The sequence below is a fragment of the Trachemys scripta genome, chromosome 1, assembly GCF_013100865.1.
Source record: "Trachemys scripta elegans isolate TJP31775 chromosome 1, CAS_Tse_1.0, whole genome shotgun sequence".
NCBI classification, from domain to species: Eukaryota; Metazoa; Chordata; order Testudines; family Emydidae; genus Trachemys; species Trachemys scripta.
Genome location: NC_048298.1, coordinates 183,615,274 through 183,633,709, shown reverse-complemented (window position 1 = coordinate 183,633,709; position 18,436 = coordinate 183,615,274). Strand labels below are relative to the sequence as shown.

Sequence of the window (18,436 nt, the reverse complement as noted above, 5' to 3'; positions counted from 1 at the left end):
GAGTGTATTATGTATATCTCTTTACCAGTTTGCATTTTCAGAAGGAAACAAATTTCTTCCTGAAGCAAGGTGTGTGGCAGAGCAGAGACACCCAGACAGGACTCTGCTGTGCCAGTCAGGAGAGCACCTTGTGCCTACAGGGATTGGAAATCATGCAATGCAGGGAGCCCTCTACAGCTCCTCTGTCCTAGCCCTGCTCACTCACTCCTGTGAGGAGCCATTCAGCAGCAGGGTGGCTTCCCCTGCAGCCGGGGGCCTGTCCTCTTCCTCCTCCTTGCAGTCTTGGCCAGGGGGTTCTGCTCTACTATCTGAACCTTCACTTTATTTGAATCCCTTCCTTGTTCCCCAGCACGAGATACATGGGGGACAAGGAAGGGATTACGATTACACGGCAGTTCAGATAGTAGGGTTTCAGATAAACGGGAGTGTGTCTTCTCTGACCTCCTCCAGATCACAGACCACTGACTTCTTTGAATTAATTCCTCTTTGAATTCGAGCATATCTTTTAGAAAAACATCCAATCTTGATTTTTAAAAAAAAACCCAGTGATGCAGAATCTGCCAAGATCCCTGGTAGATTGTTCAGGTGGTTGATTAACCTCACTGTTAAAAACATGTAACTTATTTCTAGTCTGAATTTGTCTAGATTCAGCTTCCAGCCATAAGATCTCGTTATACCTTTGTCGGCTAGATAGAAGAGCCTTTAGTGAATTTTTGGTAGGGACTTACAGACTGTGATCAAGTCACCCCTTAACTTTCTCTTTGATAAACTAAATACACTGAACTACTCGACTCTTTCAATATAAGGCATGTTTTCCAATTCTTTAATCATTCTTATGGCTCTTCTCAGAACCTTCTCTAATTTATCAATATTCTTCTTGAATTGTAGACACCAGAAGTAGATGTATTCCAGTAGTGGATGCACCAGGGCCAAATACGAAAGTAATATAATCTCTCTGTTCCTACTTAATATTCCCATTTATATATCCAAGGATCACATTAGCTCTGGGAGTTCATATTCAGCTGATTATCTACCATGACCCCAAGTCTTTTTTCAGCATTACTGCTTCCCAGGATAGAGTCCCCCATTCTGTAACTATGGCATGCATGGTTTGATCCTAGATGTATGACTTTACACGTGGCCATATTGAAACACATATTGTTTGCTTCTACCCAGCTTACCAAGCGAACCAGATCATTCAATATCCATGACCTGTCCTCTTCATTATTTACCACGTCCTCAATCTTTGGATCATTTGCAAACTTTATCAGTAGTGAATTTATGTTTTTTCCAGTGCATTGATAAAAATGTTTAATAGGGTAGGGCCAGAGGTGAAAGTGAGCCGGTACGGGTTGGTACGGCATACCGGTAAGAAGCCGGTACCAGCCCACACACAGCCAACATTAAAGCGCTGCTACGGCAGCGCTTTAATGTCGTTGCCCCTTTTGCCCCTCCCTGTCGGTGGGGTCCTATGGGCAGGGCCGCTGATGGGGGGGAAAAGGAGCAGTTTCCCTGGGGCCGGCGATTTAAAAGGGCCAAAACCCAATCTCTGCAGGACCCTACCAGAAATGCACCCATTTGATGACTCCCCATGTACAATTAAATTTTGAGAGGTATCAGTTACCTATTTTTTTAATCCAGTTGACATGCATCATGTTTAATTTGTATCATTCTAATTTCTTAATCAAAACGTTGTGCAGTATCACGTCAAAAGCCTTATAGAAGTCTAAGTATATTACATAAACACTATTACCTTTATCATCCAAACTTGTGATTTCATAAAAAAAAAAGAAGATATCAAGCTGGTTTGACAAAATCTATTTGCCATAAACCATGTTGATTGGCTACATGAGATCTCCAGCATATGCCACTCAGTTTGAAGTCCCCCCATGATGATACAGGTTTTTCTTCCTCAACATTATAGATAGGTGCTTAAGAAGCTGGTCAACCTGTTCCTAAATGTGATTTGGCGGTTTACTGCAGACACCAACTAGTACTCCCAATAAAGGGTAGAAGGAGAGGGTTCAGAGCAGAGCTCTTAAGAAGAACCACACATCCCATGACCTATCTCACCCCACCAGAAGCAGGAGAAGGCGTGCTGGGTGACAGCCTATTTCTGCCTCTCTAGGAGCCTGGGACAGACTAGCCAGGCTAGGAAGCAGATGGTACTCCCTGCACAGTCACTCCATTGCCCATCTCTCTTGGTGGAGCCAGGTGAGCTTGGAATACAGGAAAGGGGCTTGCCCCTGCATCCTCTGTATTCTCTGCCAAATTGGGCATGAGATTAGGTGCCAAGAAGGGTGTAGGAGGGGGCCCCCACTCCCTCTAGCTTCTTTGCAGGATTAGCAGCAGACTGGCAGTCAAGCTGAAGGAAAAGCAACCAGAAATGTGGGCTGGGAGGTGGAGAGAGGACCCCCCACCGCACCCCCAAAAGCTCCTCTGTGGAGCTTGACAGGAGATAGCAGGGTTTGGCACTTAGCTTCAGTTGCTCCCAGAAATGTGTGCACAGCAAGGAGAACTGAAGTCTCATATTCCAAGAGACCCCTGCTGTGTCACACCCACTCACATGCTGGGTGTGTGAGTCTCTCACACAGTAACGGGGCGGAGGAAAAACATGTAAAACAGAACAGGACAAGGTGGTCCAAAAAACCAGAGTATTTTGCAAGGCAGAATTCAGGGGCAGGTGGACGCCAGAAAAGAGATTTTATTTCACTTTGGTGAAATTGACCAGTTTCAAGTTGACAGTGCCGCTTTAATCATACCCAGGAACAGCATCAGTGCCAGCCAATACGGAGATGAGATTTGCTTGTATCATCAGGATGCAAGCAAAGATTCAATCAGCTCTAGAGCAGCAGCATAAAGTACTTCTGTGCGTGTGAGAGCGAGGGAGAGAAGTGGCTGAGATCCCAGTTAATCTGCTGGAGATCAGTGCTGGAACCTCTGCAACAACTCCCTTCTCCCCCTCTCTCCCTGCCCTTCCTTTCTTTTCTTTTCTACCTTTGTACTTGACTATAGGACGAATGAGCAAGACATTCCAGCCATTTCGAGCGGCAACTTTCCACCCCCTGGAGCTCAACACAGAACAGAAGCATCGATCCATAATCTCTGGGAAGACCCTTTTGCAACGTGCGACTAACTGATGGAGGGGGAATGATGGGCTAAGAGAAAGAGACAGAGAGAGAGAAGTGTAACGGGACCCAAAAAAGCAGCAACAGCTATTCATGTCTAAATACCTCAGAGGAAACACACACTTCTAACACTCTGCACAACGAACAAGAAACACGGAGAGAATGAGGTGGAAATACAGCCTACCTCGGAGCAGCTTGTGAGTGCATGGAACTGGCAGAGGCTCAGTATGAATTAAAAAGGAGTGGAGAAGATGGAGAGCACCCTTCGCTGTGAGCCCAGGCTCTCTGCTATGGATACCAGCAGGGGACTCTTATTTCTCCTTCTCTACGTTTTAATAGGCATCCCTCAGACTTTCCAGCAAGTGCTAAGGATCGGTAAGTGCCAAGGGGAGGGCGGGGAGAGGGTAAAGAAGGGCTCAGTGTTTCCCTCCTGCTGGTAACTCTGGGGGTGAGGGGTGGTGAGAAATGTGTATGCCGTTTATTGATTGTATAGATATTAACACACACATTCGGATCGTACATATGGACTGTACATTCAAATGACAATATGGCCCTAACTCCCTTCAAATATTATGTGTATGAGAAACAGATCAATTTATTTTATATATATGCACATCAATTTTCCAACCCCCCCCCCCCCATAAATCACATTGATTTCTGACACACACTAATTGAAAAGACTTCTGATTATCATGCTGTCACTTGAACTAATTAACAAGCATCATTCTTAGGTGACCGGGCACACACTGCTCAGAGCTGAAGGCTGGCTGCAGTGCAGACACTGGGGCTTGTGCCCTGCCTTGCTGGTGCATTTGTTTGGAGTGCCCCACGGTGCTTCTCACGCAGTCTCTCTCCTTCTACCTGTCTTTTGCCTTGGATCAGCACTTGCCACCCTCTCCCTCCTCCCTGTCACAGCTTCTGTCATACCAGGAGCTCTCTAATGCCAGTGAGGTACCCCAGAAAGAGGGAGGCGGCTGTACTGGGGGTGGGGGATGGAGGTGATTTTCACCGGTAAAGTTCCACTTAGAAAGTCTCAAAGTCTGTCAAGTTTGCTTTCAAATTCAGTTCCTGGTCAGAGGCTTTAATAGGCAGACTAGCTTCCCTACACAGTTTTGTCTGTTAACCTTTGAACTGGCGTTTCCATTTATAAATCACTTGGAAGACAGATACTCAGGTGCTGTAGAATTAACTGAAGTCCTAAAAGACTTAAACCAAAGTGGCTAAAGTGAGGCCCTGTGGGTTGGAAGTTTCCCCCCTCCTCCTACTGAGATCTCTAGCCATGGGGACAAGAAGACAAAATCTACCAAACAACCGTGTAAAACTAACAGGCGTCAGAGTGTTTAAAATGGTAAAATACACAATGACAGACGATTTAATATGAACATAAAAACAATCAAATGCAATGGTTTTTAAGTCTAGTCAGTCATTACAATGCCAAGGAGACAACAAAAAATGATTCAGTGACCTTAAAATGCATGCCAAAAAGTAATGAGATTTTCTTGCTCAGAATCAAAGAGTTGAAAGCTAAAACATGCAGAATGTAAATGTTATGGGGTGTGTGTATGTGAGAAAGAGTAGGGAGGGGGAGAGAAATCCTTATCTTCCTCTGCCCCCATGTAACCTTTGCTTGGTGTGAATACACCACAAGCACCGTACATACATGTAGCCCCAGAAAACAGGAATTTATTTTTAAATAGAAAACTCTGCACCATGGAAACAAGGCTTAGTTCACAGGAAGCTTCTCTTCCTACAGTGGATTTCTTGTGTCACTCAAGTCAGCCAGTGAATACAAAGTATCAAAAGAGTTAGGGCCTGGCAGAAACTGTGGGGAAAAAATAAAGGCGGAATCCTGCACCTCCATTTCCTTGCACTCTCTCTCTTCTATTTGATATATGCCTAGCATGAAGAGGGGGGAAGGGGTGTGGAACAAGGGACAGACACATTCACAAAAGAATATTCCTGCCCTTAGTCAGCTGTCTGAGGGCTTAATCCTGCAAACACTTAACCTGTTTCATACTACTCACATGAGTAGTTACATTAAAGTCAAGGAGACTACTTGCATCTGAAGAAGTGAGGTTCTTACCCACGAAAGCTTATGCTCCCAGTACTTCTGTTAGTCTCAAAGGTGCCACAGGACCCTCTGTTGCTTTTTACAGATTCAGACTAACACGGCTACCCCTCTGATAAAGGAGACTACTGTTACACTTATAGAGAAAAGGAGTTTAACTTTGATAAACTTGAATAAATTTGACATGTGATAGTTCAACATAGCGTTAAAGCATATTCTTATAACTTGGATTTATGAATGGTATCAATTAAGTATTGCTATGAAATGATAAAGCTGTGAGTCCACTCATAATGAACAAATAATTCTGTTTCAGTCTTGGATTCCACTGTTTTAGGAGCTGTTCCGACAAAGTTTAGTGCATGCTTGTTTTTTAACAAGCAAAAACGGCAAAATACACACACATGCCCTGTGGGGTCCAATCTGGCAAAGTGCTGAGCAGTTCCTACAAGGCAAACGGGAGTTGAGCTTCATGTCCAAAGAGTGCAACTCTTCGTATTTAATACGTACTCAGTTATTTTGTGCATGAGCCAAAAGTGAAATGGACTATTTTCACCGTATAAACACTAACCATTGTAATGCAATGAAGCTGTGTAATACTGGCATAACAAACTGCAGTGTACGAAAGAAAATATTTGTGCAGAATTTAGAAGAAATAACAATCATCACCCTTACATATGCTGGTAAATTCAAGGCATCATTCTGTAGTCTTCAATGGGAAGTGGGCCTGAATAAAGAGAGAAAGATATTTTAACATGTTAAATTAATATACTAAACAGCATCATTATGCTTCAAAAGTACATTAACTTGAGCCCTGATCCTGTGCATGCTTAATTTCCTTACTTTAAAATGAATAGCAATTGAAGTAAGTAGGACTACTCGCAAGCTTAAAGTTAAGCGTATGCTCAAGTGCTTTGCTGGATTAGGGCCACAGTGTTCAGCTCCTTGCAAGATCAAGCGCTGGACTGTAAACTCTTTGGAGTAGGGACAATGTTTCCTATGCATTTGTACAATAGCCAGAACAATGGGATCCTAATCCTAACTGGGCCCTTTGAATGCTACCACCATATAAACAAATAACAAGTAGACACTTAGTAAGCTTTAAATCAGAGCAACAAGTACACATACAAATACACACTATCGGAGAAAAACTATTCTTATATTGTTTTTAAATGCAGATATTTAATTTTATAAAAACGTAAATTTTGATTAGTATAGTTAGTCTGCCTATACAGAAATGGCATAATAAATATTAATCCTTCACATCCATATGCCATAACACGTTTCTCTGTAGAATGTATCACTTTTACATGGGACAAATGGAAATTATGTGAATGACTCCTCAATCCCATTTTGAGACAACAAAATACTTTCTAACAGTGAAAAACATGCTATTAAGCCATCATGCTTTCTTATTCATGTTCTAGTTAATGAAGGAAAGGACGACAGTGGTATACCATGGTGCGGTATTTTGTATCTGAATGAATACATTGCTGGCTTAATTGCATTTTTCACTGCTAGAGTGCTTTTGGATTATTTGATTTTGTTGGTTTATATAACAAATTAGTGTACTTTACTGCTTACATTTAATTACTAGAGAAAGGAGCTCATGGAGGAACAAGTGACATTTAGAAATTCTAGATATTACTATCTAGGTAATTATTGCTTTTCAAATGTTGCCTAACACGTTGAAAAAGAAAAGACAAATAAGGGATTTCAATACAACCAATAAAACTAAATCATTAGCATACAAATAATTTAATAATGACTCTCTCTCCATAAACAAGAGATTTTGAAAGACAGTACTGCACTCACTTTCAGACAATTCAGTATTTAGATTCTGATGCCTTACTGGGCTATTCCTGTCAGGTACATTTTTAAAAGCTTTTTCTTTTGTGCAAGTTCATACGTCAAAGTCCCAGGCAATAACATCTATATCTACACAAATACACTGAACTGAATTATATAAAGGTATAGTTAAACTTAATGAACCCAATACTTCTGATTTAAAAGCAAAGGATGTTTACTTTTTGCACTGTCAACCTAACCGTCATACCCCTTTCAGTCTATCCTATGCTACTTGTATAAAATAAATGAGCATGCCCAATGTAAAGCTCAAATGAGAAAAGGAAGAAATAACAAAATTAAAAAACAAGCATGCACTAAACTTTGTCGGAACAGCTCCCAAAACAGTGGAATCCAAGACTGAAACAGAATTATTTGTTCATTATGAGTGGACTCACAGCTTTATCATTTCATAGCAATACTTAATTGATACCATTCATAAATCCAAGTTATAAGAATATGCTTTAATGCTATGTTGAACTATCGCATGTCAAATTACAAAACCCATTTTCCCGATTAAAATTAAACAATGGCTGAGAAAGTTCACAAGTTACTAATATATCAATGAAGTTCATTAAAAAGGAAGTATGTCAAATTTTCAACAAATACTTTAAAACTATATACTTGGCTGAAGAATGGAATTAGTCTCTAAAATTAATACGTCTTAAGAAGTAAATGAATAATATTTTAGGTTTCATATGAAACATTTTAGGTGCTGAAACAGATAAATTGCAATTTTCATGTAACTTTTTGTATGGACTATTGTAGTGGAATCATAATTTCTGAAACATATGGTTAAATCCCACATTAACTTGTTAACTAACTGGGCAAAACACCTATTGATTCAATGAGTAAGAAGAGCAGGTTTTGTTCCATTCTATTTAACTCAGCGAGAGAGAGAGAGAGAGATTTAATCTCACACATACACACAAATCAACCTAATTTACTAAATACATTTTTAAATAAAAAGTTAAAATTTTCAATGTAGATTTGAAAACATCTTCCTTCTTGATGTTTATTTTCTTATTTAATGCCACAGATATAAGGTCTTTCTAATGTGATACTACTGCACCGGCACCATGGAAGGTGTAAAGGGAACTTGGCAAGAGACTAACATCACAAATATGCCCTTATTGTAAATTGCTCGATTAGAGGGCTTTGCTTGTAACATCAAGGAGATGAATATAACATTAAGATTATTCAATAGGACTGTGTCTTCCTGTGTATTTTGAAAGTCCCTATCATATTTTTGGGCACTGCTGCAACATAAATATTAAATAATATCTACTACTAGATACCTGCTTTGAGATGGACTTTAGTATCAAAATTACGAAACTTGATAAAGTAGTATAAATTCGTAGGATTGTATTGTACATCTAAACACAAATCAGACATCCGCTGCTTTTTGGTCATCAGAATCCAGATGCTCAACAGTTCAGCATTTAACCTGACCATAATTCCCTGAAATCAATTGCACCACACTTAACAGCAAACTCTTTGTAACAAATCATTTCTTAAGGATTATTGCTTGAAAACACAAGGCTGAATTATGTGGCAACTAAACCCATGTCCCCCAGCTGAAATCGGTGGAGTTCCACAACATGTAAAACAGTGGAACGTTTGGCCTACAAGCTTTGAAGGGATACTGTTTAAAATACATTTAAAAGATAAATGAGAGACGGTTAAGGAAATCTAACATCTGAGGAACACAGTCCTGCAAACCTTTACAAACAAAAATAAAGGCAATGAGGTCCACTGAGGTTAATGCATGCACTGACCTCAGTGAAAACATTTGTAATGAGTAAAGGTTTGCATGATTGGACCCTAAGTAATTAAAGCTGAAATATGTTAAAGCTCATTGGCTGTTCACTTTTTGTTCTTTATTTACGTTGGACAATGAAAACAGACCAGCCAGTTTTACTCTGATTTCTAGACTTTCATTTTCTGGTTCTTATGTCTTAGAAAAATCTTGCAATATTGGGTTGCAGATGTTGCAGGGGAATATTTAAAAACCCTGTGCCAGAGCCTTCGCTGATGTAAATCAGCATCACTGTATTGAAGTCAATGGAGCTATGCTGATTTAACCAGCTAAAGATCTGACTGTAAGTATTTAATGTATGAAAACAAGGGAAACCTTTCATAATTCCAGTAATCTGCCACCCTTACTCAGACTGAATAGTACCTGGCAAAAATCAAGCCCTACATTTATTTTTGCCTTAGTTTTACATCAGTTACTTGGAAATACTGTATTTCTGGAAGTCATTGCTAAGGTTGAGCAACGGTGATCTCTAAGCACACTAAGTCTGTATTTGTGTGATGACTGATATCTCAATAAATATGCTGAATGACTGTGTGCAGTTGCTAGAATTTCATTATGGCTGAAAATGTGTAAACAGCAGCTTGACATTTGAAGAAAATGTAAAGAGGGGAAATTTGTGTCTTTGTTGTAGTAAGAATACACTTAGGCTTTAAATGTCTGCTCCAGCATAAAAGAAATTAGCCGTAGAGTAAAGACACAGGATAGTTCTCAAATGGTCTATAGCACTGTGGCATTTAGGCATTTCTGAGCCTGTCAGATTATGCAACAAGCAGCCAACCACTTAGGACCCAATTAACAGCATAAGATTGATGATAAATTGCTCTTGTACTGGAGCAGTTGTCAAAAAAGTCAGTGGAGAACAAGAAAGGGAAGGTGCTGAGAACAGAACTTGGCAACTAAATTACTAGAGGCTACAAATTAATTTGCCTAAATTACACCAAAGCTAGAACTTCTCCAGCATGTAGAACCCTACATGTTTTGTTTAAACAAAATAATTATACCAACTTGTGGCAGAGAGAAGATTTGCATCCCTAGTTCTTGCCAATTATTATCTGGAATGCACAGTGGTAAGGCTATTGCATAAGGAATAACTCATATGAATAAATGTTAGGTTTCTCTGAATGAGCCTTTTATGCTTACAGCTCTATTTATACCCTTTTAATGTAGTCATTTTTTCCTACTTTCTGCATATATCTCATAACAAACTTACAGTTCCTAATTTCACATACTTAGAGGACATTTGCCTCATCATCAGTCCTTGCTGTTAACTATAAGCTGCTCCATATGGTTCTGTCTTCAGTTAAAATTTTCTATTCACTCAATGAGTACAACCCCACTACTGTTTTTTCATTACAAACTATTTTGTATATCCTGGTCAGTAATAAAGCTTAAATCTTCCCCCCCTCCAAGTATTTTAAACAACTGCCTCTAATCTTCTTTTCTCAGAAAGGCTTGATTTGACTGACTGGACCATAGATTGTGCTGCAGTAAAAAAAAAAAATCCTATCCAAGAACTGATTAGTTTTACTTCAGAGCTTTGGATCTGTGACCTGCAAGCCCAGTTTGTCCTAGTTTTCTGTTGACTTTAGGTTTTAGATTACAATAATGAGTTTATGATTTTGGGAGAGGTTTAAAATGGGAATGTTGCTATTACCACTCTCTGTGCTGAAGCTAATAAAACTTTACATTCAAAAACTTATTTTTAAAACTATATTATATGCTTTTATTGAATCAAGTCACAATTCAGAGTTAAAATCACACTGTTCCACTTGTGCACATTTATCATCAGAATCACAGACTTCTTACCTGCCAACCAATGCACAGTTGTTCTCAACATTATCTTTAAGGCACTTCCTGCACCTAGATATTAAATTAGTGTGTCAAAACAGTGAGAAAACCTGAATCACTTATGTACAACTGCAATACAGGCAGGTGAGTTAATAACAGAATGAGAACCTTAATTCTGAGTTTCCTTCCTTGTTGCTTTACATCAGGATTTAAACATTATTTGTACAAGTTACATGTTTTATGTAACCTTCGCGTTAAAATTACCCCCAAAATCAAAACAATAGGTATTAAACATTCTCTTTACATTGTAATTGTATCCAAATTCTGCTGTCAGATAGGCACAGGCAAATTCTGTTTACTTCAAGGGGAGCAGCTGTGTATGTAACAGTGCCTGGGTTGTGAACATGGAAGTCATGATCAACCTGTCCTTCCCATATTTATAAATGGGATGGTAGTCCCAGTTAGATCCTGACTAGAGAGAGTGGTGGTCCCAAAATGGAACAGATTGAAAAACACTGGAGCAGAATTTGGCCCTAGTTTATAGATGGGTGTGTGAGGATGTGCATGAAACTCACAATTCCACTGAAGTAAACCTAAATGACAGCAAAATTCCACACATCCATCATGCTCAAGGAGCTGTTCTGATATAAATATTACTATTTATGTTAGGGGCTCTGCTCCTACTCCCATTCAAATCAGTATCACTGACTTCAATGGTGCACTGTAAAGCCCTTAAAAGCAATGTAACTTTGCCAGCCTTCCATATATAACATACTATTTGGTTTTTTAAACCAAAAACATTTTTTGTCCATTTTTCCAATTTGTTTTTCTCCTTTAACACCCCTCCCTTAACACCCCCCCCCACATGACACATTAGCTCAGCTATATTGAGTCCTTTTTCTGATAGCGTCTGCAGTGCATGGTTATCTAGCAGTGACTTGGGGCATTTACAGTCTTTTCAGCTGCAACTGATATCTCCTCACTTCATTAATGCTTACTTATCTCATATCTGAGATTTGACCCTCATGATCAGGGATAGAGGTACACAGAGGCCAGGAAATAGTCTCATTGTGGACACCGAAGGGGAAATCAGTATCACTGGTGTTCAAAATTTGTAGACAGAGAAATCAGCCCAAATTCTTTGCTGGTTTGCACCCTGTGCAGTTGTGTTGACTTCACACTAATGAAGGGTTCCAATAATGTGGGTTAGGAGTAGGGACTAATAAGGTCTCAGCCACTGCAAAGTGAAACACAGAATACCAGGGATGGATGAGGGTAATTTGTCACTGCAGAGACAGGTTTGGATTTTTATTCAAAATCGTCACCCAGCATCTCCAACGAAAATATTAACAAAATGTTAACTACAGTGTAATGTGGTGTCACTGCTAAAGGCCTGCATATTGTAAAACAGAAACATTAGGCAGTGAACAGCATAATATGAATCATGATAACCTTGGAAGAAGGTAGATTCTCTGAAATCCAGGTTTGATATAACAGCACAAGGCTCTATTAAGTAGATAGCCCTGCATACCTTATGCTCATAACTTGTCGTAAGAAGTAGAAGTCCATGGAATATGGTGATTAAGGAAGAACTGTGATTAATAATAGTAATACCTAGCTCTCATGTAGCACTTTACATCAGTGCATCTCAAATCATAGGCGCCAACTCTGTGGGTGCTCTGGGGCTGGAGCTCCCACGGAAAAAAAATAGTGGGTGCTCAGCACCCACTGGTGGCCCCACCAATCAGCTCATCCCCCTCTATCCCAGCACCTACTGCTCGCCAGCAACCCCACCAATCAGCTTCTCCCCCTCCCTCCCAGCACCTCCTGCCTGCCACGGATCAGCTGTTCAGTGGTGTGCAGGAGGCCCTGGGGGTAGGGGGCAGAGCAAGGGCAGGGCACGCTCAGGGGAGGGGGTGGAAAAGGGTGGGAAGAGGCAGTGCAGGGGTGGAGCCTTGGGGGAAGGGGTGGACTGAGGGCAAGGTCTGGAGCGGAGCAAGGTTTGAGCACCCCCGGGGAAATGAGGAAGTCAGCACTTATGTCTCAAAGCACTTTACAAAGGAAGTACCATTATCCCCATTTTAGAGATGGGGATACTGAGGCACAGAGCAGTAAATCGACTCGCCAAGGTCATTCAGCAGGCCAGCAACAGAGCTGGGAATAGAAGTCATGTCTCCAGGTCCGAATCCAGCGCTTTATCCACTATGTCACAACTTTGACACTTTATTGAACTATTTATACAGCTCCCTAAAACCTGTGAAAGTGCTAAGTGTTAATTATCATTGGTACAAGAGGTCAGACATATTATTTGTCTAATGAAACAGTATAAAGGCAGAAATATGAGCTTTTGTTTTAGAACCAAAATTACCCCCAGATCCTGGTGCTAAATTGGCTGAAGATCTGGATTACTAACAGTGGGCTCAGTCCTCAGCCCCCAATGTTAACAGCACAAAAGCACTGAAAAAAACTACCTTACAGTGGCAGTTGAGGATTCCCCCTAACACTACAGCGCCTAGGGAGGTGGTGAGCCAATATACTTTCAAGATGAAGTAAAAAATAAACAATGAAGCAAAAGTAATTTTTTTATCCCCAACCACCCTCCACTACACTAAAAAGTCTTGAGGGCTTCAAGCCAAATCGGTCATTTCTATAAAAGTTATGAATGGAAATCTCAGATTTGATGGAACATGGAAAGTAGTTTACATGAAGTAGTCACTTTATATTTGCGGAAGTGCAAATTAATCTGTATTCTTCTGGAATGATCCCAAGAGATACATCTCAAGACATTCTTCATGTGAGTACATCATGCCAAGAAACTTCGTAGTAGCAGGTCATGGGGAGCAGGCAAGGATGCTGCAGCAACCGTGTAACTCTATTTGATGTTGATGTCAAATAGGAGCTTATTTAAAAGATAGGTCAGCTTTTTTTAAAGATTACAATACTATTCTCTAGATTGACAACCATGGTCAGGTTGACCCAGGAATGAAAACACATCATGAACAAATTTAGACATCTTACATGTACAGCAAGTTAGCACTTTCTTAAAAAAAAAAAAAAAAAAAGTTTGCAGCAATAAACCACTGGGGAATTCTTCCCTGTAATCTGGAGGGGTGTGTGTGGGGGGGAAGGTATATAATTACATTGTATGAATAAAATAGTTTTGCTTTTTTGCTGGTGAATTCTAGCCTACATTTTGGAAGACTTCAGATAAGCATAACAAATTATAAAAAACAAAACAAAAAATAATCTTAGATAGCTGATTAGAACTCAGGTACAGAATATCTAACACGTGACACACAAAAGGAACACTAAATGACTAAATCACGGCTGCACTATTTTCTCTTGCTATTGTATAGGATGCATAGTGTTTAAAAATCAGTGATCATGCTAAGCAGGCTTACTTTGTTCATACAATTCTATAACACCACATTACTCATTTTAATATTAAATGGCCCCCAAACACACGCCCACACTTTATATTATACAGACAAAACTAGATTAAAAGAATGTGCTCACTAAGGCAGAAATGTCCTATGGAAAAAGTAGTATGTGATCATGTAATTAAAGACTGTATCATAACGCATATGCACTAGGGGGCTGAATTAAGGTTGCAGATGCAACCTTAACTCTGGCACTTCCTAACTTTTGAGTGCTTGACTTTCCAAACGTAACATTATTTTAATGTAGAAGGTTTGACATATAATTTTCTAGGTTTTTAAAAGAGCAAATTGAAAAAACCCAGAAATCCCATCATAGGGCATCATGTTGACACCTAGATGGATCATCAGCAAGGTTCAAACCATTAGGTCCACTGCATAGACCTTTGTCACTTGAGCTGTTAGCAATAGTAGACTGTCATCCCCTATATGGGCTAACCTGGGGGAAGGGAGAGACATTTTGCCAGTGGATTTCATAGATATTTGCTGACAGTAGAGGAATGATGAGACTCAGGAAACTTGGGTTCCATTACAGGTTCTGAAGAGGAGTGTCTCTAGTGGTCACAGACCCTTCTGCCTTGATCCCTTCTTCTGCCCTATCCCCTCCAGCCTGTCCTTGTCTCAGTCCTGTCTCTTCAACACTCCTGGCTTCTCATCCCAGTTCCTCATCACTGATTTACTGGCCCAGACTTACTCACCCACTTTGCCAGCTCCTATTCCCAGTCTCCACCCCAGGTCTAGTTCTTGTCCCTTGTGTATTTAAGTTTGGCTGTTTCCTCTATCACATTGCCTGGTCACCAGCTGGTGGAGCACTGAGAGCACAGAAGAAATAGTCTCCCTGCTCTCAATGCTACAGCAACCAGGAGTAGTAGTTGCAGGGAACATCCTGCTCAGCTCCTTCAACCCTGAGCTGGAGCATGCTCAGTGTGAATGGAATCGTGAGAGAATTTAGCTGCCAAACACTAACAAGAGATCATATACAAACTATGATTTTTTGAAGGCTTATAACTAGGCTAAACTTGAGCAGATATTCAGAGAGACAGCAAAAGGTGCATCCCTGACATAAAGGCCACCACCCTGCCTAAAAACAAGCTTCTGCTCCAAAGCACGGAGGTGTTAGAGTTCCTTAACAAAAAAGGTTCATAGAATATCAGGGTTGGAAGGAACCTCAGAAGGTCACCTAGTCCAACCCCCTGCTCAAAGCAGGACCAATCCCCAGACAGATTTTTACCCTAGTTCCCTAAATGGCCCCCTCAAGGATTGAACTCACAACCCTGGGTTTAGCAGGCCAATGCTCAAACCACTGAGCTATCCCACCCCCCAAAATTTAAAAGTCATTGAGTTCAGCTCCCTGCCTTCACTAGCAAGATCAAGTACTGATTTTTGACCCAGATCCCTAAGTAGCCCCCTCAAGGATTAAACTCACAACCCTGGGTTTAGCAAATGGATACTCAAACCACTGAGTTATCCCTCCACACAAGAGCAAGGATATTTTGTTTTTGTGAATATGGGAAAAACCTGATTCTTGGTAATGGCTGGACTGTTTTGGGTTTGTCTTAAAAAAAAAAAAAAAAAAAAACACCCAGCAGGGAAAATTTCAGCCCGGTGGTTAAAGTTTGACAAAGTTCTGAGGAACTGAAAACAGGATCTTGGAATGGGAAATGTTGGGCCACCTTACTTATAGGCAGCGCTACCTTTGCTGGTGCAAAGCATTTGCAGATCATATATGATCAGCCAGCATGGACTTTTTTTGAGTGAGGCCATAAAAATTTGCATTAGTTTTTTCTTGTACAAGTTCCAGCTGTTTGGCTGCTTACGGCCAAGAAGCAACGGAAGGAAAAGTAGAATTTTTTTTTTATTTTAACTTTATCCTCCATTTGGAAATACTTCAACGCCCATCTCTCTCAGGATGAAATTCACCTGGGGTGCGGAGAGTCCAGGTAATGCTCTCCACAGCTGTTAAACTCCCTGGTTCAGGAGTGATCAAATAAGCAGCACGCTGCAAAGGAGAGGTTGTTGTGGGTTCCATACTAGCCAGCATGGGTGGGCGGAGGGAGTTTTAGGAAGGGAGCATTGGATTTATGACTATGCTGGAAGATTTGAAACAGGCTGGAGTAGCAATTGAAGAGAGGCTGAGTTGTAGTCCTCTGACTGCCTATGAGTTGGGAATAGGTGGTGGTTAATTCCACCCCTTCCCTCCACCACACAGATAGTGCCCCATGTGAAGCTCAGTGACACTGGCTTTGAGCAGGAATGTGAATTACACTCTTTGTACTCATCTGACTAAGACCCTGGGCTGAGATTTTCCTAGGAGCCAAAGGGAGTTAGTAACCCAAATCCCAATAGAATTCAATGCGAGTTGCACACCTAAATGCCTCAGACTCATTCGCAAATCCCATGCTTGGCTCCTCTGCTCCACTCTCTCTTCTACTCTGAACACGGAGTTGTTCAACTCAACCTACCTACACTCACTGGCACCCAACTCAATCCCTCAGGCAAGCCCACTTCCCAAAACTTCCCTTTAAAATGATGTCTTTCTTCTCACTATCTCTGCTCCAACAACTGGTTTTCATTCTTCCATAGCTGCTTCCTTTTTTCTGTGCCAAACAACCCAAAAAAACACATCAGTGGGGCAATGCAGCTAACATTAAATGTAGCTGATGCCTTTCCAACCATAGCTATCTTTAAAATGTCCAATTCAAGTCCAAATTGTTTACTTATCTGCTACACACATATGTTAAGGGAAGTTAAGGCTCTGTTGCTCAAGAACTGCTTCAGCTATTTCATATTACATCTTCTAGCTTTATCTGGTGCTGTAAATTATACAGCTGCTCCATTGAACTGACTGAAGATTATATTTTTGAATACTAGTTCCTAAAGAATGCAGATTTTTCACTTTGAAATGGACAATCTGTCCTGCACCAGAATGCTCATTGCATCCTTTGCTGCCCAAACACTTCTTCCTAATTTAAGGTGCTAGATTACTCATGTGGGGCCATGACCGGCTGCCATTGATCCATGCACTGTCATCAGTGGGAGCTCCAAACGCAGCATGAAAGTGTGACATGCCCTAGCATCTATGTGCAGAAACAACTCCAATGAAGTAATATCAGCACAGATCTCCTGTATACATTGCATTATTACTAAATTATACTGTTCCTATACGCAAACATACATTAAAACTGATTGCCATGCCATTTAACAAGTGAAATGTTGGTGTGTTGCTATTCTACACAAACATACACACAAATATACATTGGAGATTATTCCACACACATATTAACTAGTGGCTGAAATTTGGTTCTAATTCCCCATGGCATGTTTACAAAAAGAGCTTCTGAAAAAAGGTGTGACTAAAGTACAAACCCCGTACAAGAACATCCTGACACAAGCTTATCTATGGTCTTGCTACTGCAGAACATTATCGAAGCTAAGCCTAGTACACTTCAGGTTGGGTGTCCATTGACCTGGTCTCAGGTGCCTTTTTTTAGCACTGTCTGGGAAGGAAATACCAACTCCGTTGCCTGTGGCCAGAGGCTGAAGCCCATTCCCTCCCCTCTTGACCTACTTAGGCTCTTGTGAGCATGATGTACAGGTTTGTTCTTTTCAAAGCATGCCCAAAGCAAGTACCCCAGTGTATTTGTTTCCAACTCTTGTCCCAAAGGTCTGACAGTGCCATTCACTGCAAATAGCAGTACTGCCTTCAGTGGTTTAAATATTGGCCTGCTAAACCCAGAGTTGTGAGTTCAATCCTTGAGGGGGCCACTTAGGGATCTGGGACAAAATCAGTACTTGGTCCTGCTAGTGAAGGCAAGGGGCTGGACTTGATGACCTTTTGAGGTCCCTTCCAGTTCTAGGAGATAAGATATCTCCATATTTTATTATTATTATAAAGGAAGGAATTTAGCCTTTTCCCCTGGTTTATGAACTGTCTGAAAAAAGATTATGGATTGTTTGTTTGAAATGATAAACTGGATATTTTATATTGATACATTTTAGCAAGGGCCAGATTTAGGACAATTTGAGATCCAAGGCATGCCATGACACATGCCCCTCCCCCCATTGCTACACACTTATGCCATGGCCCCACGCCCACATGGAGTGGCAGCAGAGCCCCCCTTCTCTCTCGAACAGGCAGGAGAAGTGGCCCTTTCTTATCCCCAATGGCAGCAGAGCTCTCTTCTCTCAGGAGAAGCATGGGGAGCAGCAGCAGTCTCCCCTCTACCTCCAAGAGATAGGAGTGGCTGCCAGGCCACCTCCCACCCCCATTGGTACACCCTGGTTGCTGGAGGAAGTGTCTGCTCAGATTGGTGGGCTGAGCCCACTGCACTCTTCTACTGCCACACACAGAGTC

At 41.0% G+C, this 18,436-nt stretch overlaps 1 protein-coding gene across 3 annotated transcripts in view; it reads left to right on the top strand.

Moving 5' to 3' along the window:
• The first annotated feature begins 2,841 nt into the window (after positions 1–2,841).
• The window catches only part of GRIK1 (glutamate ionotropic receptor kainate type subunit 1), a 220,589-nt gene continuing 204,994 nt past the window's right edge, over positions 2,842–18,436 (top strand). For all 3 annotated transcript variants that reach the window (XR_004648469.1, XM_034793548.1, XM_034793558.1), the window contains exon 1: positions 2,842–3,503. Coding sequence is in view for 2 of the 3 variants with exons in the window: in XM_034793548.1 (XP_034649439.1) it covers positions 3,380–3,503 (124 nt within the window). In the remaining variant the exon portion in view is untranslated. The remainder of the gene's footprint in view (positions 3,504–18,436) is intronic.